The 23,383-nt window shown below is 35.6% G+C and overlaps 4 protein-coding genes across 7 annotated transcripts in view; 1 reads left to right on the forward strand and 3 right to left on the reverse strand.

The window, feature by feature from the left end:
• Positions 1-1,580: 1,580 nt before the first annotated feature.
• Positions 1,581-13,643, reverse strand: LOC102597499 (regulator of nonsense transcripts 1 homolog). Its single transcript, XM_006362430.2, has 29 exons — positions 12,911-13,643; positions 10,830-11,081; positions 10,573-10,743; positions 10,371-10,421; positions 9,851-9,943; positions 9,600-9,695; positions 9,282-9,332; positions 9,054-9,172; positions 8,492-8,600; positions 8,209-8,331; positions 8,042-8,113; positions 7,523-7,594; positions 7,375-7,441; positions 7,059-7,201; positions 6,868-6,939; positions 6,647-6,775; positions 5,913-6,068; positions 5,571-5,684; positions 5,397-5,495; positions 5,244-5,321; positions 4,747-4,881; positions 4,436-4,510; positions 4,226-4,337; positions 3,577-3,947; positions 3,435-3,497; positions 3,287-3,358; positions 3,029-3,160; positions 2,665-2,784; positions 1,581-2,417 (listed from the first exon to the last, which is right to left on the reverse strand). The coding sequence occupies exons 1-29, from the start codon at positions 13,415-13,417 to the stop codon at positions 2,277-2,279; spliced, it is 3,795 nt and encodes a 1,264-aa protein (XP_006362492.1). The 5' UTR covers positions 13,418-13,643; the 3' UTR covers positions 1,581-2,276.
• A 1,051-nt stretch (positions 13,644-14,694) lies between these two features.
• Positions 14,695-18,484, reverse strand: LOC102596724 (haloacid dehalogenase-like hydrolase domain-containing protein Sgpp). Of its 2 annotated transcripts, none has more exons than XM_006362429.2 (5): positions 18,400-18,484; positions 17,622-17,736; positions 16,947-17,098; positions 16,092-16,353; positions 14,695-15,253 (listed from the first exon to the last, which is right to left on the reverse strand). In XM_006362429.2, the coding sequence occupies exons 1-5, from the start codon at positions 18,432-18,434 to the stop codon at positions 15,062-15,064; spliced, it is 756 nt and encodes a 251-aa protein (XP_006362491.1). In that variant the 5' UTR covers positions 18,435-18,484; the 3' UTR covers positions 14,695-15,061. The 2 variants fall into 2 exon arrangements, with proteins under 2 accessions (XP_006362491.1, XP_006362489.1); XM_006362427.2 differs by having other exon boundaries at positions 17,622-17,739; positions 18,400-18,482.
• Positions 17,665-23,383, reverse strand: part of LOC102595957 (uncharacterized) — an 8,274-nt gene continuing 2,555 nt past the window's right edge. Inside the window, exon 2 of one of the 3 annotated variants that reach the window (XM_006362426.2) lies at positions 17,665-17,736. The gene's annotated coding sequence lies outside the window, so the exon portion shown is untranslated. Of the gene's footprint in view, positions 17,740-18,452; positions 18,536-23,383 lie in introns of those variants that run through there. The other 2 variants (XM_006362425.2, XM_006362424.2) reach the window with 2 other exon arrangements.
• On the forward strand, positions 19,970-22,197 carry LOC107057907 (uncharacterized). Its single transcript, XM_015303009.1, has 2 exons — positions 19,970-21,828; positions 21,933-22,197. The coding sequence occupies exons 1-2, from the start codon at positions 21,021-21,023 to the stop codon at positions 21,959-21,961; spliced, it is 837 nt and encodes a 278-aa protein (XP_015158495.1). The 5' UTR covers positions 19,970-21,020; the 3' UTR covers positions 21,962-22,197.

Here is a 23,383-nt window from a genome sequence, read left to right on the forward strand (position 1 = left end):
CTTTGGATAAAACTCCACACTTAGTATCTGGTTGTTTATCAAAAGAAATAATATGTTCAACTTTTTTTCGTTCCACATGGTATTGAAATGTAGAATTAGTAACAGAATACATAACTTTGAATACATTGCTTGAGTTATGGAACTTATGGAGGTTAATTTTTGGGAGGATGAATTGATAGGTTAGTGGAAATCCTAGTTGGCAGCTCAGGTGGAGGAATCAGTCCTATGTGGCTTGCCACGTCACTAAAAATTTAGAATGTTAACTTTTGAAGGGTATTTGTGGTCACTTGGGATAACGGCGGGGGTATTTTTGATCCAAAAATATAACGGAGGGTATAAGTGATCTATTTCATATAGTTCAGGGGCAAATTTGACCCTTTTCCGATGTAAATATGATAAAATTCGATTTACTAGTATAAAAAGTCATGTGTAGTATTATTCTTTGTTCGACTAAAATGAATTTAAATGATACGACATGAACTGTGAAGACTCGTATACGAACACAAGCCTCTTAGCTTCCACAACCAATCCTTATTTACTAAATTCCGAACACATGCAAATCAGAAAAGACCGATGCGTTGTTGAACAATAGGCAGCGGCTTTAGGATTTGAACTTTTTATGAGTGCGGAAATATTAATTAAAAAAACATGAGCGGAAGGGAAGACTTTGCACCTCTAAATTATCTTATCAGAGCCAAGTATCGATCATGGACCTGTGGGTTATGGGCCCACCACGCTTCCGCTGTGCCACTCTGATTTGTTGTTAATGTTTTGCTCATATTAATATAAATATATTGTCTTTGTTTTACGTTGATTTCTAGCAATATTAGTTATTCATGAATAATTTACCTTCCTAACTAGCCAACAAACATGATATTGCTTATGCCAGATTTAATACATGTATAACTCATTTACAAACCAAATACCAAATCATAACAATTTGTAATCGTCGATGTGTAATCAATGTTGATATATATTATTACTCCACATAATTTGAATTCCAAGAATCAAACTTCTTTATTTTAACTATGCATTCATACATACAATTATTTAAGCTTTTTAAAAAATAATTTGCATAAATATAAATAATTTATTTTGAAGTTTGTGTATCTCAAAATTGAAGTGTGTTTTTGTTTATTATGTCTTGTGATAAAACCTGGACTAGATTCCACGCTTATGTATTATGCCATATTATAAAACCTGGGCAACATTTTATGTTGAACTGGCACTACAACGACATACCCAATGTAACCGACATCCAATCCAACAAATAAAGTCCGAAGAGGATAGAATGTGCAAACAACCTTAATCCTACCTCACCTATTATTTGCGAAGGACCCTCGAGAAAAAATAAATATGGAACTAGCATTGTAAACATAAAATTTCGGATGTCTTCAACCAAGGGATATGCAATCGGAAAGCAGCGCTGATGCAGCCAGATCACCGATGCACCGGAAAAAGTATAACTCTTCTCACTTCCACAACAGTTTTTCTAACTTGAAAGGCGATAAATCATTGATTGTATAAGCTGTTAAAAGGTAGAAATACAAGGGAGACTGGCAAAAGAACGAATGCAGTGCTATTGTAATCGTAAATTCTATCATCATTGACAAGCAAAATGCTTCGTAAGACATCCACAAAAATGATACTGGGTTTACAAGCAACCCAATAAAAATAGAAGACCATTACCTGCATGATTATATACCCAATAACTTAAAAGTGCTGCAATAACAAACACATCTATCATCATCATCCCCGTAATACTAATAACTGAAGAGTGTAATTACATGTCAGGAAGAGCTGAAAGGGTTAACTGGATTTTGCCTGGACACTGTACAAAAAAGATATGGTCGCAGCTTCAAACAATGATATACTCCTTACAATGCGCAAGTAACAACCTCCGTGTCCTGAATAACCCACCCTTCCGACACAATACCACGCCATGTAACCTTTCTCTCAGGAGAAACAGTATACCTTCTTTTCAAACAGTACGCTAAACTTCACGAAGATAACATGGGTTATTTGTTCTTTCTCAGCACCGGATGTCCTGTGCTTGGTTACCTTGACCAGAGAAGAAGACTTCCACCATGTCAGCCCTCTGACTCGACATTCAAGATTATTGGCAAGGAATATGTCACCAACTGACCTGAATTATTGGCAAACTCTTTTTACCTCATCTTAAGGTCAGATAAGACGGTCACATGTTGACCGCACAAACCAAATTGCTGGATGCAAAACTATAACCCATCAATCATCATATAACAACCATGCGGTCTTCAACTATTGTAATGGAGTTTCTGATTTTGGAAGCCCTGGCTTTGTGGCCCTTGCTGCTGTTGAGGCTGGGAACTTTGCAAGTTCAATGGTTGTGTATTGTAGTGCGCAAATGGCTGAGAGTAAATTGGATTGAGTAAACTCTGGAAAGAAAGGAAACAAATTCAAGCGCCATTCCAAGGAAAAACTGAATCATCCAAGTCACAATGAGACTTGGTGAAATGAACAAATAGCAAGAAGAGAATATTTTGCAATAAGCAAAGTCTGCCGAACTATATCCTGGTGAAGAATCACCTTCTCAATCTGGTGGACTTCGCCTGATGCTTATTTCAAATATTGATCACATTGAACAATTTAGAAAACTCAGGCAGAATTAAATAATAAATTAACCTGAGACTGAAGTGAATTAACATTGGACATGCCAAAATGATTCTGTGAACCATCATCTTGTGATGGATCATTATATCCAGCTTGCGTAAATAGACCTTGCGAACCATGAGACATATAGTCCTGCACAGATATCAGAAGTTCGATAAGCAGAGGACCAAAAGCGAACTGGAAGATAGGAGAAAAGAGATCATAGGCGACTTCACATAGCTCATCCACCAAGCCACCCAGTCAGAAGTGCCAACAGATCAGCCCATCATGTATGATGAACTGCATTACTTCGAGACTAGACTCTCATATTCAAAATCATATCCTCCAGGTCTAAAAGAGTGAGATGAGGGGCCAAAGAAGTGGAATTTAAATTAACCTGAGACATGAATTCATTTCCTGAACCAAAACGGGAGTATCCAGACTGAGAATTTTGGTTTAAAAAGTTCCCTGGAAACCCAGCCTGTGCTCCTTGAGTTACATAATCAACAGCATATGCGCCTTGAGAAGCCTAAATACCAGTACAACAAAGGCCAGTTAATATAAAAAAGAAATGTTATCCTACATATTATGCATAAATTAAGGCAGTGATGGCAGGCGCAATTAACAAATTACTAGAGGTGTAAAGGACAGGCACCTGTGTAGAGAAGTCAGCAACATTATATGGAACATGAGACCCCTGGCTCTTGAAATCATCTCCCACAAAATCCTGATTAAAAAATTTAAGGTAAATATGATAGAGAAAACAAATTAACATATCAATTTTGATGTCCAGAATCAATCACCTGTGACATGCTACCCATAGAATGTCCATCCCGGAATGACTGGCCTGGTCCCTGGATAGCCATCTATAATTCAAAAAAGAAAAAATGCTTACACCAAATCACTTACCATTTCATCAAATAAACAAACTGAAAATTTACTGACATTAGAAGCATATCCAGGTTGAGATAAAGGTCCTCCAATGGAAGGCTGACTGTTTGGATTATCTAATGCAGGAAAGTTGAAGTTAGATCCAATACTTCCGACCGGCTGCTGGGAGCCTTGATGGTGAGGGAGATGACTACCAATTGGGGCATTGGCGTTGCCACGTCCAGCCCCAAAACCCCGGCTACCTGGCTGTGGAACATGAGGAACAGCTCCAACAGGCCCATGGACAGCACCACGAGTAGGAATTGCATATGGTTGTGGAGGGCCTCCGTGGTAAGGGGGAAAGGGAACCCGAGGCATCGGATAACCAATAGGATGAACACCGGGTTTCTGAGTACCATTGGGTACACCAGGTGCCATATAAGAACCTACCAAAAATTATTAAAAATATCCTTAGGAAAGCAGACAAATACATATATAAATATACTTGAGATTCTAATAATAATAAAAATGCTCCTTCGCTTTTTCCTAGTTTCTCCAAAACCATTTTGAGAAGAACTCTACAATACGAAGAACAGCAAAAGCAGGGTTCCTGACAAATAATCAGATGAAACAGAAACATATTCCAACGCAGGAATCCTATGTGCCATACAACATTCAAACAAACAATTCACAGCCAGTTGGGGGAAGTTCAAGTTCACCATACCCCTAGGACGACTATTTCTCCTGTCAGCACTGGAGCCTAAAGCAGATCCAAAACTGTCACCTGGAACTGCTCCAGGTCCACCACCAAAGAAGAGTCTGCGCTCATTGTAGATCTGCAAACCCATGACACAAAAAGACACCTCAATACTGATGCATAATCATGCACGAGCAGACATGTAACTTAAGTAGAGTATTTAACCACCATCAGTACCTTTTTGGGCTTCTGAAATTGAACCATGCTCTGTTTTAAGTTATTGAGAGGACCTTCTACCAAGCACTCGTGCTCCTGCAAGAAAAATGCATTGAAGTATGAACATCTCAAAAGCATCAAACACCTACTGACATCTACACTTTATACGTCCCTAAGTATGCATATAATAACAACAAGATATATTTAGCCCAAAAGACTAACCATCTAATGTTAGGTCAAACTTGCCAGGTCATGACTACTTCGAAGAGCAGAGAAAACATGACATAATGCTTAAGTAGTATTACCAAAGGAGAACATTTTGAAGATATTACCTTGTAGTGTGTTAACAAACCATTCCACAGAGGCTGTTTGCTCAAGACTTTAGGATTTCCCAGGATAACAATACCATAACGAGCACGGGTAAGAGCAACATTAAGCCTGCGTGGATCATTAAGGAACCCAATGCCCTAAAAGAAAGGAGAAATTAAAAAAAGTCAAAACTTATGGTTTAATAGAGAACAGATGGGACATGGTGGAATAGATTAAAGCACATGCACAAGAGAGATGCAGATCCACCTTGACAAAATATATTAAGCAAGCAAGTACTCATAAAAACATATATCAACGCCAACAAAATGTTTCCTACCTCCTGAACACCGAGATAAAAAGGAAATGGAACTTTTGCAAACAAAGACCCCAGAGGAGGGAAAAGAGGGAAGGCGTTGTGGTTCAGAGGATACAAAAATTGACAACACAACATAACAAATCTAAATATTTAAAACTAAACAATTGAGCATCAAACAAGAGAAAATCAATGGATAAAGCCAACCTGATGTTCATTACTCCTGACACACGACAAAATAATATAATCCTTCTCCCTCCCTTGAAATGAATCTACACTTGCAACCTGAACATAAGCAAATACTCAAAATAAGTACTAATAATCCAAGGAAACTGTAATGCCAATGTATTAACTGCTTACCTCGATTTCCTTGTAGAGTTGTTGTCTTAGGGAACCATTTCTTGCCATATAATTCACAATATATGCCCGTTGACCCTCATATGGTGTTATGACCCCAATCTGTGAATATATAATAATTGCATTCTTACCACCAAATGAAGGTGTTCAGCATTAAGGATGCAAATAAGAATGTACCTGACTGGGGACTACCCCACTCTTAAGAAATGTAGTCACAATCTTCTCCACATTTGCAGCTTCAGTTCTATTCAGATAGGAAGTTCCACTAGCACTGATCTCCTCTTGTCCCATCTACAGATAAATTACCAAGTATTCAAGTTTAAATATATCAGTCATAACAGGAAAAAAGTCATCAAACAATATCAAAGAAGCACCAAGAGGCCTTCCGAGAAATAATCATTAATATTTCCATAACCATCATAGTAACATCCAGGTGACCCAAAACAAGAAATCACAGAATTTTCCGTGACTCAGACAAGAAGAACTGAAGATGAATCAGCTAAACAAATCGGATAGTACCTGAACATAGAAGAACATGGGACGGTTGGGCACAGGCCAAGGAAAATCAATTCCTGATGATAGTCTTTCATTGACGGTTACACCATTTTGAAGTGTACCTTCATAAAAGCTATTTGATGGGAACTCAGACAATGCAGGGTGCATACGGTATTGTACCTGGAATTGCAAGCAAAACAGACAACAGAATCAACATTAGTAATGGAAAAATAAGAAGTCTGACACTTCCAAATTTAATAGCTAAATAATGGTAAACAGTACTTTGAAAGAGTATGTGAGCAAGCAACACCCAAAAAGTTCAAGGAAACAGAAAGACAGAAAGAGCCAACCAGGAGGGAACAAAAGACAGCTAAAATGAGAGGTAAAGAAACTCAGAAAAGGTCAGACACACAAGTATTACTAGATAATGAAAAACTAGATATCCAAATAACATAATGCTGTGTGAAGCATAGAAAAAACATAAAACCTTAAAACTAGAATATCAGGGTGATGGCAAGTGGCAGATTGGAAAACACAATATAAAATGACATGAACATCTTCATCCAACCACCACCACCCAAAAGAAAGGGAAAGAAGACTCCTCAAATCAACATAGATGACGAAGGATCCCTTCAATCGATATGGCAACTATATGAGAAACAAGAGAATAACTGGAAAAAGAGAATCTTCAAATTTCACTTCAGCCCCCAACACCCTGGATGGACATGTTAACACGTCCAACAGACTCAGATAATCACCTGTAACCTAATTGGTTTCACGCCTAGAAACACAAGGCGTTCAAAGAGAGATTGAGCCAGCCCAGCACGAGCCGCTTTCTTGCACATAATGACAGGTCCAAGCTGGCAATGATCACCGACAAGAACAGCCTAGCACAAAACTCAGAGTAAGAATCCAACATCGTATTACATTTCAGTATGACAATTTTTTTATGAATGAAGACATTAATTGCAATAATGACCTGCTTTGCACCAAGAACCAAAGGAATGAGACATTCAGGCTCCGTAGCCTGAGTGGATTCATCAATGAGCACCTACGAAGGGGTTTAACAGAAATGTTAAAACCAGCATGAATGAGTACATAAGAACAAAAAAACAGAAAAGCTAAAATAGTTGACAAAAAAATTAGTTTTGTGTAATAAGGCAAACCAACCTGGCGGAATCTGAAATTAGCCAATCTAGGATCTCCAGCACCAACGCATGTGCAACAAATGACATCAGCACTCTGAGCTATTTCCCTCTCTGTTGCCCGCTTCAGAGCTTTATATTTCTTCTCATCACTACTGGAAAGCTCTCCTGAAAGTCCATTAAATCAAATGACTTTGAATCAGGTGCACACATTTAGAATGCTCTAATAAAGGATATTAAATAAGAAATAGAAAGGAAAAAACAGAGGACAACTCCAAAAATATCCCCAGGTAAATGCTAAATCCCTATACAAGTGTGTGGCCAAAGACTGCAACACCAACCTTGTTCATCTTTCAGTTGCTGTAACTTATGAAGTTCACTCTTCTCAGACGTGTCAAGATGGCGAACCTGTATAGACAAAAGTTCAAAAGATAACATTAAAAAGAGAACGATATATAAACATTTGAGGATAAAAAATTAAAAAGTAACCTGATAGTGAAGGGTTAAATGCTCGACAGGAGAACTGACAGCTTCCCTTGACTTGGCACAGAGCCTGACCACCTGGGGAAAAGAAAATGAAATAAGGAGGGACCAAAAATCTCACAAATTAAAGAAAAAGATAATGATGGAATTTTTTATTCACTTCTATTATATTTCTTATATTTCTTATATTTCCAATACTTCTAGACTCCTATCTCCTTCTCCTTCTCCTTCAGTTTGTGTGCATGGGTGGGACAAGGTCAATTGGGAAGGATATAGGAGATTCATTTTTAACCTTCAGTTTACTGACATACTCAATCCTTCTGGGGATATAAAGAACTCGTTTTTCAGCTCATCATCATAAAAGAGGACATTCTGCCAGATGATTCCACTAGATATTTGCATAAATGTGGATTGACCACTAAAATAGTGATTGAGCTTATTAGCCAGTTCAAGATGTCTTCATGGAGCTTTTTTCCCACTCATATTGGGGATGGGAAGGAGATAAAGAAATAGCTGGTGCCTCACCTTCAGACCGGTGGCACTTATCTTCTCAGCTAATTGGTCCACAGCCACGTTACTGGGGGCACAGACCAAAACCTGGTGAAAAAATAGTTAACAACAACTAAAAATAGCCAGTAAATCAAGCGACTAACATCGAGAACAAAAATAGGGAAAAAGGACATCAAAGTTACCTGTCCTTGGCCTTGTTTCGCCATATGATACACAATGGCGGCAGAGGTGACAGTTTTTCCAGTTCCAGGTGGACCTTGAATTAAACTGATGGGCTTCTGAAGAACACTTTTTACAGCAAAAACCTAACAATATGAACATGTCAAAATAAGACAACCAGAAGTATAACAATTCTCACTGTCAAAAAATATCCTGTTCAATAAGGTATCCCTAAAAATAATTGGGAGCATGGTCAATATCAAAGATAAAAAAAAATATGATGAACTAGCAGATGGAGCACTCAACCTGAGATGCATTAAGCTCCGGAAGACCAGGAGCACCAAAACGACGTGGAAGTGTATTCCGGACCATCTGCATCTCAACTTCATGACCTAACAGATGATGGTAAATATACCTGCATAAGAGGCAAAAAGAATACAAAACTAAATACTCCAACATAGAAGTTACAAACTGGTCAACCCAAATAAAGTTGGTGGTTAAATCTATGAATCCGGCATTCCTCTTTTTTAAAAGGTTTTCACTGGCATCAAGGAGATGCATACGAGTTACAAAATAGTAGCAAAAATAACTGGCATTCCTTGTAGTGCATAAATTAATTCAAAGTTTATTCATGATACCAAGAATGGGAAACAAACGCAAAGATGCACTACCATAAATATTCCAACGGTGACAAAACTTAAAAAAGAACAGACATTACTCTAAACATGAAATGAAGGAGAAAGAAGGCACAAGCTGATCTGATTTTAGATAGAATTATAAATCTTAGGCAGGTAACACGATTAAGGACATGAAATCTTCACAATTGTTTTAAATTGTTCTATGGTAGAACCCAAAGATTCTCACTCACCCACTGACACTAGTCTCATCCACTGCAAAGGTTTTCATTGCACTCTGCATCCGATCAAAGCTCGTACTTTTCCAAACAAAGTCAACACTAAACCCGTGGTTCACATCGACTGGAACCCCCTGATGAGACAGGAATAGTTTAGCAAAGACCCAAAATACAAACAAACACATGGTGAAAAAAAGAGAAGAAAATATTACAATGAGACTAGCAATCTAAAATCTAAGGTACCTGGCTGACACGAAGTTCAAGCGCAACCTCTTCTTGAGCAGTTAATTTTACCTGAAAAATGAATAGCCAACCAATATCTCAAGAGTACAAACCGCAAAAGAAATCCTTAAAAAAAATTGAGAAAAAAGGAAACCAGGGGCTTTGGGAGAAGTTCTTTTAAGAATATTTTCCACACTAATTAAATTTTTCATGATGCAGGGAGCCTTTGTCTTTCCAACCAAATTGTCTCTACTTGTTAAGGGTGTTTGTGGTTAGCCAGACTCCACACTATATTTTCCCTCACAAAAAGATTAGGCTATCAAGACAAAAGGTCCATACCACGTGCCCCACAGATTGCCAAGCTGGATGAGCTGCATCCCCGGAATATCGTAGCCTTAGCTCATCACCAGGTACAAGACGCAACTCATTATCTTCCTGAAAAAGCAGCAGACTATCTTCAGTTCAGGTAGGTAAAGACAATAAAAGGTTTCCATGCCATGATTGAAATAATAAATGACAACAAAAAGCACTATAACAGTCCACGAATCTAGAAGAATCACGGTAGAAAAAAAGAAGTAACAAGGAAATACCTTCGGGAACACAAAATATGCAACGCGCTTCTTGTTGAGACCAATATCCCATCGAATAGTAAGATTGTCTTTACTTTGAGACTCTTTCATCATCTACCAAGCAGAAAACAAAATTCCAAAGCTTGTAAGCATACCCTCAAGAAAAGTATAAACTCTACTTAAAGGCAAAAGAACAAGATGAGCAAATTAAAAAGTATCACATCTTTGCTCATGAGAAACACAGAGAGTAGTAACTGACATGTCTTAGTTCAATTGTCACGAAGATTAAGAACCAAGAAGAAAGAGTCAATCAAGTGTAAATGCAATTGTCCTCATAAATTCAGCACTTCTACGGCCAAAACTCACTATCAGGCAACTTAAGAAGTAACACACCCACTATCCAAAAGCAAAAGTGAGAAGACACAGGTAGCTTTAAATAAAAATACATGATATTTCAGGATGCAACAAAAAGCTAAGAAAATAAAATAGGATTAAGCATTCAGGCACCAGCATCTAAAATAATCTTAAGATCCTGACATACCTTATCATAGTCAGCTTCAAGCTTGATCAATGGTGCAAATATGTTTTGATACTACATTAAAAGAGTCAAGGCAAGCATAGTTAAAATGCCAATACTCAATCCAGGGGCAACTCACAACTACATAGCAGAATAATTCCTGCAATGCATCTCTATACAAATAAAAGGTAAAGGAGATAATATAATTGTATCACCCAGCGAGAACCTGATAGGCATCTTCATACTTCAAGGCAACAGGCTGAGGCTCATCATCCACACCAGGCTTCTCAAGATCTTCCAGGGTAGCATCAGGATTTGTCTTCCACAATTCTTCTACTTTGTTGATTTGTTGAGCACTGATCTGGCGCGCTCTCAACTGTTCTTGCTCGGAAGGGACCTGCAGCACTCCACACATCACAAATACAGGACCGAAAACAGAAACCAAAAGGAACAGAAGGGAAGACTAAGAAAGAGAATCCGGACCTTAACAAGCCACTGCAAAAAGCACCTGTCATCAATGAGTGGGCACCACTGACTCAGGTCCCAGTTCATATCCTTTAATGCATTAACACTTAGACAAGGTTCTCTACAGAGGAGAACAACGACACTCTCTGTCTTGGCAGAAATGAAGCCAAGAAGAAAGACATTTCGGCATCCACAATTGTAGCACTCTAGAATTGTTTCTCCAAGTGGACTGTCTTTATGAAGACACACCTCCTTGTGTTTTGCTCGCACCTATAGGATGAAGTTGAGTATATACAACGTCAACCAAAAAAAACACAATAAATCCCTTGTTTCTGGAAATAAAATCATAGACTCCCCAATTGTAGGAAAAGTCAAGAGGAATATAACTCTCCAATGTAAATCCATTAAGCATAAGTGGCCAATCAAACTGTCTAGAATGGTGACACTAACAAAATATAACATGCATTTAAGATTTTGTATTTTGTCAGGAAATTCCCACAGTTTGGATCATCTAGAGACAATTCACTTCCTTATAAACTAAGAAAGGTGATGCTTTGGCTTTTCTCCCTGATGAACATATAGAGAGTTTCCCTTTCAACTTCTCTCACATGAATAAATAAGGAACTATGGTGGAGATGAAAATTGCATGATTCAGACAAAAGTCAAAACCTTCTTTTTATTGGGATAAGAGTTTATTTTATCCAAGAGATCCCCCAGCACAAAAGAGCTGGAAATATACATTACAAAAAAAAAAGAGAAAACCATAGTTTGTTCACTAAACTTATCATAAACTGAGGAAATCTAGAGTTGAACTCTGAGGAAACTCCTTCTGTTAAAAGATTGATGAAGCTAGATATAAATCTACTATTATCATTTTTGTATAACTCAGACCAACCACTTGTGATTATCCTATTTTTAATAACATTTTTATGGTAACGGCATTAGTTTTATTTTCTGAATAAATGGCATCCCATTGGGTCATATTACTAAAGATAGACTAACAACAGATCTGAGAAAATAGGCAAAATTGTCTTTCCAACAGTAATCACCTACTACTAAAATCCATCTCAATTAACATGAAGAAACAGAATAAAGACTAATTGGCTAGTCGTGTATGATCACTAAGTCAAAGATAATTGCATAAGCTTCACCTACTTCACTTTTCTGGTGCAACCCTGTACAAGTATTTCCCATTCCATACTTCTCCATGTTTAACCATGTCCATACTTTTTCCTCACACAAGTTCCCAGAGAGAACAGAGAGGGGCCAGGGACAAAAGGAGACTACCACATTATCTGAAACACGCCCCTGCCACAAGAAATCCACCTCTTCTGCAGCACCCACTCTTTCTGCAGCTAGTGAGGCACAGCACTGCCTTTTGCTTGAACTATATATACCTCTATTAAGTCCAAGGGAGTAGTGGGTGTGAGGTTTTCAGACTTAAATCCTGCTTTTGGTAACAAAATGCGGTCAGAAAATTTTGTGCTTCATTCAATCACTATAACTGGAATCATCTCAATTCATCATCCAAATAAACTACAAAAGGAAAAACCAACGCATCTTCAGCTTACCAAGGGCATGGCCTTAGGTAAGAGGATATGAAGGTTGCAGATAAAGGTAGAAGGTTAGTAGGTAGTGATGTTGTCTCACTTTCCAAGGGGATAGGCTTGGTGGTAATTTGATGCATTCTACCTGTTTCTCCTTTCATACCAGTAGTAGTAGCATTAATCTTGTAGTTTATTTCTGCTACTGCATGTTGTTTCATATGCTTCGGTTATTGTGTTATTTGGCTGTTATTACTGTTCCTTGTTTTCTAAATGCTATGTAATGCTTTCTTATGATTTGAAATGTCCTCTTTTCTACAGTATTTTCCTTTTCAAACTGCTTTGATATGTGATATTTTAGCCAGAGTGTCTTTCCGAAACGGTCTCAACCCTCCCCATATGTATGTTGTTGTTGATGATGATTTATTTTTGTCTTTTAATACAAAGATACTCATCAGAAACAAATTATTTATATTAATAAAGCTATTTTGATTCACTAATCCACAAGAATCAAAATAAGCTAAAATTAAAATGCACATATCTCCTCTTACATACCAGGTGATTAACAATATGCGAGCCCGAAGTGTTCCCTCTGGAATTACAGAACCACTTACGGCAAGATGGCACATTGCACCTAACTACACAAGCAGGATTCGCCACTCCACAGTACTTACAAGCATGCTCAACCCCAAAATCCCCTTTTCCATACTCAAAACCCTCATCATCCCCTGTCTCTTCAAAATTCAACCCACTCATCCCCGCTGCCAATGCATCCACCACCGACGCCTGATTACTACTACTACTAACATTACTATTCCCACCTCCACCTCGTGATTTCGTCGACGGCGATGCTTCCGACGATGGAGGCCGATCAGGTACTTCAGATACCAGAGAATCAGATGGTGTTGGCCACGCAGAAGATCGAATTGGCTGTGAAAGCTCTTGAAATTCAGGATAATCAAACTCTTCCCCTTGTGTGTTGAATTCCAGAAATGTGTATGCGTCGTTGCCGGTATCCGGCTGAGACGCCGTGTCGTAGAGATTGTTCGGCTGAGAATCCATGGTAAAAAAATCCTTCAACTGCTTCTTACACTGTATACTTTTCTTCACCAAAATCAAAAACTGTATAATGAAAAACTAGCGTTAAAGGCTGAATTTTTGCATGAAAATTATGGATTTTTCGAAGTGAGATTTTGGTAGAGTGTTCGAATTTTAGGGTTTGGAAAAAAAATGGGGAAAGTTAGGGTTCGGTGAAAGGGCCGATGAAGAAGAAGAAAGATATGTTTTTAAGGAAAAAAAAAATTAATTGTACAACCAAAATGTCATTATATTTAACTTTTTATAGTATTATTAATTTAATGGTAATTAATATTTATTTCAAATAAAAAAAAATTAATGTGCATCATTTTATTTTATTTTACTTTGTATGTAATAAATAGATATATTTTGTTTTGAAAATATAATTATATATTTAATGAAATATCAAAAAATAGGGTATGGAGAAAGTAGAATTTACGCGGCCCCATTATAAGAAAAAAAATTTAAAATGTTATTGAAAATGTTATTTTATTTCGAATATATTATAAGAAAAAAAATTCGAATATATTAAAAATGTTATTTTATTTCATTTAACTTTTTTTATCACAAGAGATATCCGCAATTGCTATTCTATGAATGTGCTTGAGGTAAAATTCTTGTTTGTATGCAATAGAGCTCACAAACCACACCAAAAAGGTAATCCGCACTAGGCAATTCTTATTATATTTGACTTCCTATAGTATTATTTTAATTGTGATTGATGGATTTTGTATTTGGACTTTTTTTCTTCATGAGTTATCTAACAAGTAAGAGAGCGTGATAATTGCTAAATCACCAACTAAAATTGTTGTTTTCATCGAGAAGTTGATCTTATAATTGATATGATAGTGATGTTGGTTGCAACTATAGCACAATGATTAGCTTTTGATAATCGATAACTTCATTCTTAATAAAAGTTACATATTTAGATCATCTTGAATATGGAGTTGTGTTCATTTGGGAGCATTTTGCCTCCTAATGTAAGATTTCCCAACATGAATTCAAATTAATCAAACTCTAACGCATATATCAAACATTAGGTGCCACTAACATTGTACGTTTGAATATCGTACAGTTTCTATCTAAATTGTCACCATCTATGCAATAAAATACACTTGATTGAACAAATGGTGATAGTTCAAATAGAAGAAAAAAAACAATTGATAATTGACCTATTCAGCTTCAATATGTCTTAATATATAGATGATGATAGTACCAACAGGAAAAGAGAATAATTGATAATCAGAATTGAAACACACAAAAAAAAAAAATAGTTAACTTGTGGCTTTGACTATTAAGCTGAATCTTTTACACATTATGTATACTAATTTTTTGACACGTTTGTGTTGCCCGTGGATTCTAATTCCTTTAGTACACAATTTAAGTAAAATTGCATCAAAATTATGTAACTGATATTCCTGAATAGATCTGCTCCAAGAACAAAAAGTTCCTCAACTTTTTTTTAACTCATAGATGGTGTTTACATTAACTCAACAACTACATGACACATGTCGTTCACATACACATATCGCTGACCATGGTACTTCATCATGTGTGACATATGGTTTAGTGTAAACATCGGATGTGAGTAAGTTTTTGTCGAACTTTCACCTCTTAATTGTATATGCCTCATGTTGTGGTCTTCCTGGTGGTAGACATCTTGTCAATCTCCTCAAGAGCTGCCCATAACTTTGGATCTTCATAATCTTTAATAAGAAAAGCAGGCTTTGCTTCCATAAGTAACTGAGATGGATTCCGGTTCGCCAAACCAATGACAGACATTCCAGCAGCCACCCCAGCTTTTATTCCTGAGACAGAATCCTACCCATGGAGCACACATATAATAAGTTTATAAGATGAAACCGGGGTTAAATTCATAATTGAAACAACAACAACAATATACACATTATGGAATCTAAGGAGGGTAGAGTGTACGTAGACCTTACCCATACCTTGGGAGGTAGAGAGGTCTATCTCTGTTTTTGATAGAACCTTGGTTCAAGGAAAAAGACATACTGGAGTAAAGAAACTATTGCAAAAAACACTATAGGAAGCATGGCAAAGCATTCTCAAAAAGGGAACAGTAACTACAGCAAATAATACAATAATCGAAGTACGAGATATGTCTCACAAAAAAAAAAGTGCCTGAAAAGCTGTCTAACCCCAAAAAACACAAGTAGACTTACTAGCTGTATAAGAATGTCATGCAGGTATAATCACGTCAACAACTAACCTTACATACTATTCACGTACCACTTGGAGGAAAAAAAAAATTCCAACCTACAAACCAAATGTACGACGGCTTTCATCATGTGTGACATATGATTATTAGTTTTCATTTTTTTTCAAGTGAGTCGGAATTGGGTTTTTATTTTTTTTAGTGGTGCCACGTGGATATTATGTAAAGTGAATTGATACAATGCTAGATGTATAAAGTTGCCATGTAGGTGTAGTCGCATCTGGAACTCACTTTACATACTATTCACATCACCACTTAAAAACAAATAAAAGAACTCATTAAGTAATAACCAAATATCTGATGCCTTTCACCCTGTGGCACATGATCATCGGCTTTTTATTTTTAATTTGGTGCGACAAATTGGAAGTTGGACTCCAACGAAACTGATAAGGAAAACTGGAAGTCAAAACAGAATCATACCTCAAATACAAATGTGTGATCTTTTGATACATTCAACACTTCAAGGGCCTTCAAGTATGGATCAGGATATGGTTTTGCATGCTTGCAATCACTTCCAAGAATAAGTGCATCAAAGAAATCAGTAAGGCCAACTTGATTTATACATAGTTCAGCATTAGCTCTAGGTGCATTGGTAACTGCAGCTCGTTTCAGACCGTGATCTTCGATCCACTTTCTCAACTTGTAGAGACCATTTTGAGGTTTCAACTGTTCTTTTGCCAACCTATATTGTCCATCCAAAAGAGAAATGAAATTGGCGTAATGATATTGAGCTTATAGCTAAATTGCATAACACTAAAATTGAAGTGGAACTTAAGCTATTGTTTTGATAAAGAAATGGGACTTAAGTTATTCTTTTTGATCAAGTAACTGGGACTTTAGTTATATAAACTGAAGAGCCAATATACTCATATAAAACCTTTCCTGAACGTATTGGAGAAGTCTTTGCTAAGGATTTTCAGGATACCATATGGTGATTCAAGGATCCTTTCATGCATTATGTCACGTCTCAAGGAAAATTATTCTAACTTCAAAAGGCCACTTCTTTTGATTAATAGATGGAAATTTTACCTTGTTGGTTTTTGGCAATGTCATTTTTCTCTATGCTTTCACATGCGGAGGATCCAATTTTTTGCACGATTAAGTGTAGTTAAATCTATTATAGCAGGTTACCAGTTAATTGTTATCATAGAGATTTAATTGTAAACCTTATTAGTGAACTGATTTATTATGCAAGTATTTTTTTAACACTGTAAATGCATAAAACCAAAATTTAACTCATTGAAACAGACAAGGTATGGTAGAGAAGTTAAAAACCTTCTAAACAAAGCTTCCTTGTCATCCAAGAATTTTACACCCCGTTCGTGATCATTAGGAAAAAGTACAGAGACAAGATCATCATTGTGTTTCCCAGAAATAGTCTTGACAAACCACTCCGCATCAACTGGCACTCCCCCATTGTATCCTATCTGTTGAAATTAACCCAAATTGCAAAGAGAATGAAAATCATGACTTTGAGATTTTGGATGTGTTTTGTTGTGGAGGAAAACATTTTCTTGAAAATATTTTCTAATTTTCTCATGTTTGGTTGGTCGAAATGTTTCGGAAAACATTTCTATGGAAAAATAGCTTTCTTAAAAATGAGGAAAATGGCTTTCCTAGTGATGGTAGAGAAAAAAAGTTCCATAAGTAGAATTCCAAGTCCATTGTCTTCTCCGCATCACAAACCCCCACTGCCTCCAATCCCCACCTCATAGTGTTTTCCTATATTAGATATTAATGCTCTTGAAACAATATGTTTCTGTTTACTTACCAAACACATAAAATAAAATAAATAAAAAAATTTATTTTCCAAGATATTTTTTTCATGATAAACATTTTTCTTCTTACCAAATACACCCTTGGAGCTAACAATTTCTTCTTCTTTTTCTCCATTGTGAACTGATGTAGCTTTGTATCTACAGGAAATAAATCATAGTAATCGGTACATACCTCCAAAAGCATCTCACGGAATGCAAGATAGTGAAATGGATCTGAATCACATAAAGTTCCGTCAATGTCAAATAGTACGGCTTGAAGGGGAGCAAGCCTTGCTAGAGTGGAAGAACTGCTAATTAAGACAAAATATAGCAGCAATTAGATATGCTCTATTGGTCCCTAGAGTAGAAGGATTCTAATATATAAGTTGACAGTTAGAGTAAACATAGTCTAACTATGATGAATCTTCTGAAAACTGAACTGGTTGGAGTACAAATTCCACTATTTGAGTTCCCAAATTATAACCGGCTTCAAACACAGAAAAAGGAGAAGGATTTCAATAGGTCGAGGGTAAGAGTAAGCTTAGTCTACTTATGATGATTCCTCCAAAGATTGAATTTAATGGAATGTGCCTACCTAGTTATAATTTTTTTTTCCTTCTGGGTATTGTAAAGTCAGTAACGATATTATATGAAAGAAAATAAGATGACCAAAACCCGTGGAAGAATAGATAGTTACAAAATCCATGTGTGGGAATGATGAGAAATAATTGAGAAACATCAATGAGATTCAACATATCAAAACTTCCAAGACGGTTGAGAAATTAAAATTCAATCAAATCTCCAAATGGTCATTAGGAGACAAAAATTGCAATCATGCAGCAAGGGAATGGATCTTAATTCACATTGCAATCAAATGAAATGTTGCAAGAAGATAACATCCCAATCAAACTGTTGGTCAAAATAAAAGTTGTCCCTTAAATATAAGCGAAAACAAGGACCAAAAATTTCACCTTTCCATAGAGATTTCCCCAATAGAAGTGGCCATCTTTTTATAATCGGCAATACACAATTGTTAAGAGTTGTGTAACCTTAGATGAACCAACCTATGCTTCGAAAACTGCCTAAAGGATCAGCTTAAACTTGAAACTGCCTCAGACACATAAAACACAAAAATAAAACAAATTCATGGAGAATAATATGATGAAAAATTAGGGGTGGAGAAGCTTCAGAATCATAAAAAATACTCAGCACAAGAAAATAGCATACATGTAATATGGTTGGACCTGAATAAATGGCAAAAAGTAAGGGACTTGCATCTGATTTGTAACAAAACAGACTTCAAACTATCCATTTAGACATTATATTTCCCTTTCTTTGATTTTCTTATTTGAAAAAAAGTAAATTAGAGCCTCAAATAACTTCTTCTTTTTTTCGAAACTGGTAACAAGCCTCTCGAATTACTGGTTAATGTGAATAGATTTATCATTTGAACCAAATGAAGCATTTTTGTTTCTTTTTTAAAAATCAGAACATGTAAGATATCTCAATGAGCAACAATTGTTTGAAGAGTATCGAATTCAAATCCACGACAACACAGATCAATTTACTAGTCCTATAAATCAATGGCAGAATTAGATTATAATGTGCAGGTTCACGGGAACCAGTTGTTAGAAAATAGCATACACAGCGGAAGCATTCCAGAATATACATCTTGCATGAGTATAGACAACAATCACAAATACATATCACACACAAGTATGCTGAAAATTAACTCAGGATTACCTCTTGAAGCGTGTGCAAATATCTTGAAGCAAATCCAACTCCAGCTCTACAGTCTTCTACAGTGATCCCAAATAACAATTGAACTCTCTCAATACTTGGGTGGGTAAGTATCGTATAGAATACTGAATCTTTTTTCTAGGTTAGAAGAATCCCTACTTATAGAGATGTCTTCCCAGTCCAAAAAGGAGAAGAAAGTATAAATCCTTATTCTTCAAGAAAACCCCAAAACTCACGTTTCTTTCTTGGAAGAAATATACACGTTACTTTTCCTTCTTCTACTAGAAAATAGGATTCTGAGTTCTAGTTAAATTGGGCACTGGAGGGACCACAGAATTTATTACTGAGGCTTCCTATTATGGAAATAATCCAAATAATTAATTTGAATTATTCTTACCATAATAAATTACAAATCATTCCACTAAAAATTCGTAATTGCACTCCTCTATTTATATTTCGAAATTCACCATTAAACACTTATGTAATTCCCCATGTTAAGATTCCAGATACTAATCAATAAATTAAATTACTGACGAATTTAATTCAATGATTAATTTCCTTTAGAGCAACACTTAACTTATTTCATGTGCCAGATTCATAAATCTACCGGCCGGGTTTACACATGAAAACTTATAAGTTTCTCATAAAAAGGTGTATCATCAATCTCTATACTGAGACATGGATTCCATCAACTAACTAATTATTTCACCAATATATATTATTATCATCCAATCTACCAGGCATATTGACCCATCTCAGAATCTCACCTTTTAATAAATCAAAACAATAATTAATATATACAGATCATAATCGTTATATCAAGATTAAGAATATAAGTACATTTAACAGTTTAGAGAATATGTTTTTATCAGTCAGTCTAAAACATCTATCTCTGCTTGGTCCCGTTCAATACATACAAAATGCACTAGCACGAGAAGTTAGAACTATACCATTCTCATAATCAAGATAGATTACATTTAATCTCGTTCTACAATCTTTCTGATGGTTTTGTCCAAAATTTTCATCTACGGTAATAATGACTTATGTAAGTTGATCAGTAAGATTTGATAGTATTTTCATATAGTCATGCACAATGTTCCTTGGATGGATAATTTTAAAAGAAATTGATGGCTGCACATGTCATTATTTTGTCTTTTCTTATGGCGGTACTTCTGTACCAATTTTTTTGATCTCATATTGTGTCGGCTGGAAAAAAAATTTCTCAAAGTGAGCTGCTGGCTGTTTTCTTGTATTAATGAAAACCAAGTGAATTATTTGTGTTAAGGCGGCAGTAAACAAGATGCACAGGAATATTGTTTATGCTATATGTCATTGTATGGTATATTTAAACAAATTGAACTGGTCATGTTTATGCTTTATTTTTTGGAAATTTTTTGTGTAAAATTTGAAGAAATAAAATGGTGATGAGGATTCTTTCTTTAATTACCAAGATTAAATAGTAATGAAGTATTAAATTTATGTGTTGGCATAGACCTTCCTCCCCATCGGATGAGTTTAATACAAGTCACTACGTATTTAATCGCTAGTTTGATAATCTTTATTAACTCTCCTAAACTGAGTAATATATGATTGGATCAATGTAACTAGAGGATTTTCACTTGACTTAAACTAACAGTAGACTCTCCATCTGAGTTAGGTCTGTATAAGTTTATGGAGTGAATAATCGGTCATTATATATTTATATTGTATGAGTAGTTCTCCAATCCCATCGATTGGCTATTCAAGATGCATGAATGTATATGTATATGATGAGTTTGAATGTAAATATTCAATGTCTATATGACTGTTTTGATTGATCTATTGTAACTTTTTCTTCAATCTCAGATTCAACATGTCTCCTTTTAATCCCCTTAGTACTATTTTGGGTCAAAACAAACTAGAGGGTTCTAACTATGTTGACTGGAGGAGAAATCTCGACATTGTGCTAACTGCTGAAGAGTACAAGTTTGTACTCAATGAGGAATGTCCACTGAAACCAAATGAACAATCTAGTGATGAGGATAAGCTTGCTTATCAGAAATGGTGCAAAGCTGATGAGATGGCGCGATGTTACATTTTGGCTTCAATGTCAAATGTGTTGCAACATCAACATCAAGCTATGTTATCTGCTTTTGAAATTCTGGAGAATCTCAAACAAATGTTTGGAGACCAGGGTCGATCAGCTAAGCAGACTGCCATGAGAACTCTCATGAACACTAAGATGGTTGAAGGCACTCCTGTTAGAGACCATGTTATGAAGATGATAGGTCTTCTGAATGAACTAGAGGTCTTGGGGGCTGAAATTGACAATGACTCCCAAGTTGAGATGATATTGCAGTCTCTGCCTGACAGTTTTCAACAGTTTTGCCTAAATTATAATATGAATAAGATGAGTCTATCTTTGGCACAATTGTTGAATGAGCTGCAGGCGGCAGAGACACTTGTCAAAAAGGCACCTTCCATGGCACTAAATGTTGAGAAAGGTTCTACTTCTAAACCGCAAGGTGGACAGAAGAAGAAAAAGGCTCACAAAGCTAAGGCAATTGCACCTCCAACTGGGGGCGTGAAAAAGTCTAAGGGCAAGTGTTTTCATTGCAAGATGTCAGGCCATTGGAAGGCACATTGTCCAGTTTTCTTAGCCAAGAAGAAAAACAATCCAGGTAACTCATTTTCACTTGTCGTTGAAACATTTTTAGCGGCTGTTTCTACCACTTCATGGTGTGTAGATTCAGGAGCCACTGATCATATCTGCACTACTTTGCAGGGGTTTCAAGAAACGCGCAAGTTGATTAGAGGTGAAGTTAGCGTTTTTCAAGCGGATGGTTCAGCAGCTCCAGTTTTAGCATTAGGAAATATTACTTTTTTGTTTGATAGTGGTAGAGTTTTAATTTTAAAAGACGTTTTATATGCACCTGCTGTTAGAAGAAATTTAATTTCAGTTTCTAAAGTTTTGAGAGATGGTTATGATGTTAATTTTTCTGATAACGGTTGTGTTATTAGCTATAATAAACATCTTGTCTCTGCTGGTACATTGATTGATGGTCTTTTTATTATTAATGTCTCTCCAGAATTACAACAAACCGTAGAACTGAATAATGTTAACCTTTCAAGTAAAAGAAAGCGTTCTTCTGATTTTAATGAGACTTATCTATGGCACTTGCGTCTATGTCATATAAATCTAGATAGTAGACCACATCCAGAGTTCCCCATAGTCAACAATTCGATCCTCCGCGTTTGCGGATCTTCGTTTTTTGGATTCGATTTTATTAAACTTCGATTTGATTCTTTAGATTTTAGTTTTGAAATTTATGTGTACGGAATGTGAACTGAACTAATTCGTATAATTAAACTTCTTATAATTTTTCTTTTTAAAAAAAATAGTTTAAAATAAAAATTATATTTCAACAAAATTTAATGAAAAATTATTTAAATTTATTGGGTGACTTTCTAAGTCAAATATCAATAGTTGAGTGATTTTGTAGGTAAAATATTCAAATTGAGTGATTTTGAGATTATAAAAGAAAATTGAGCGATTTTATGTGAGAAGAAATCGAGGCTTAGTTGAGTGATTTTTTGTGAGAAAAATTCTTAGTTAAGTGACTTTGGTATTATAAAAAAAAGTTGAATGACTTCCTATAAAAATAACTACTAATTGAGTGACCATCTGAAAAATTAACTCCTATAGAATTAGAATTACAAAATTAAAAGTAAGTTTATTTCAAAGATAAGGACATTATTAGTAAAATTCAGATTGATATTGAGTAACCTGAAAAAGATTATCTTTAGACTGAATGTGACGAGAATACTTGTCTTTAATAGAATATGAACAAATGTTTGAAAGAGGCAACAAGGTTAAAAAAAACACTTATTTTACCTCAAAGCCAGCTAAAAATGTATGGTAAAAATAGATTAGAAACTTACTAATTTTATTTTGTATAAATAGCTGGTGACCATTTTTTAATGAAAAAATAGTGATTTTTTAATAACGAATATACAATAACTCGTTTCTTAGGCGTAAAATGTTAAGACATGTTAGCCTCACTCAGTTGAATAAATTGCTCACCAAGAACTTAATAATTGAATTTCCTAAAACAAAGTTTAAAAAATAAAAATGATTAAACAAATAATCAGTAATAATAATAAAAAAAAATTTAGATTTTTTATTAAAATAAAATTAGATTTATTAAAACTACAAATGATGTGGTTCCACCACAA

Source organism: Solanum tuberosum, unplaced genomic scaffold (assembly GCF_000226075.1).
Source record: "Solanum tuberosum cultivar DM 1-3 516 R44 unplaced genomic scaffold, SolTub_3.0 scf00402, whole genome shotgun sequence".
Taxonomy (NCBI): domain Eukaryota; kingdom Viridiplantae; phylum Streptophyta; class Magnoliopsida; order Solanales; family Solanaceae; genus Solanum; species Solanum tuberosum.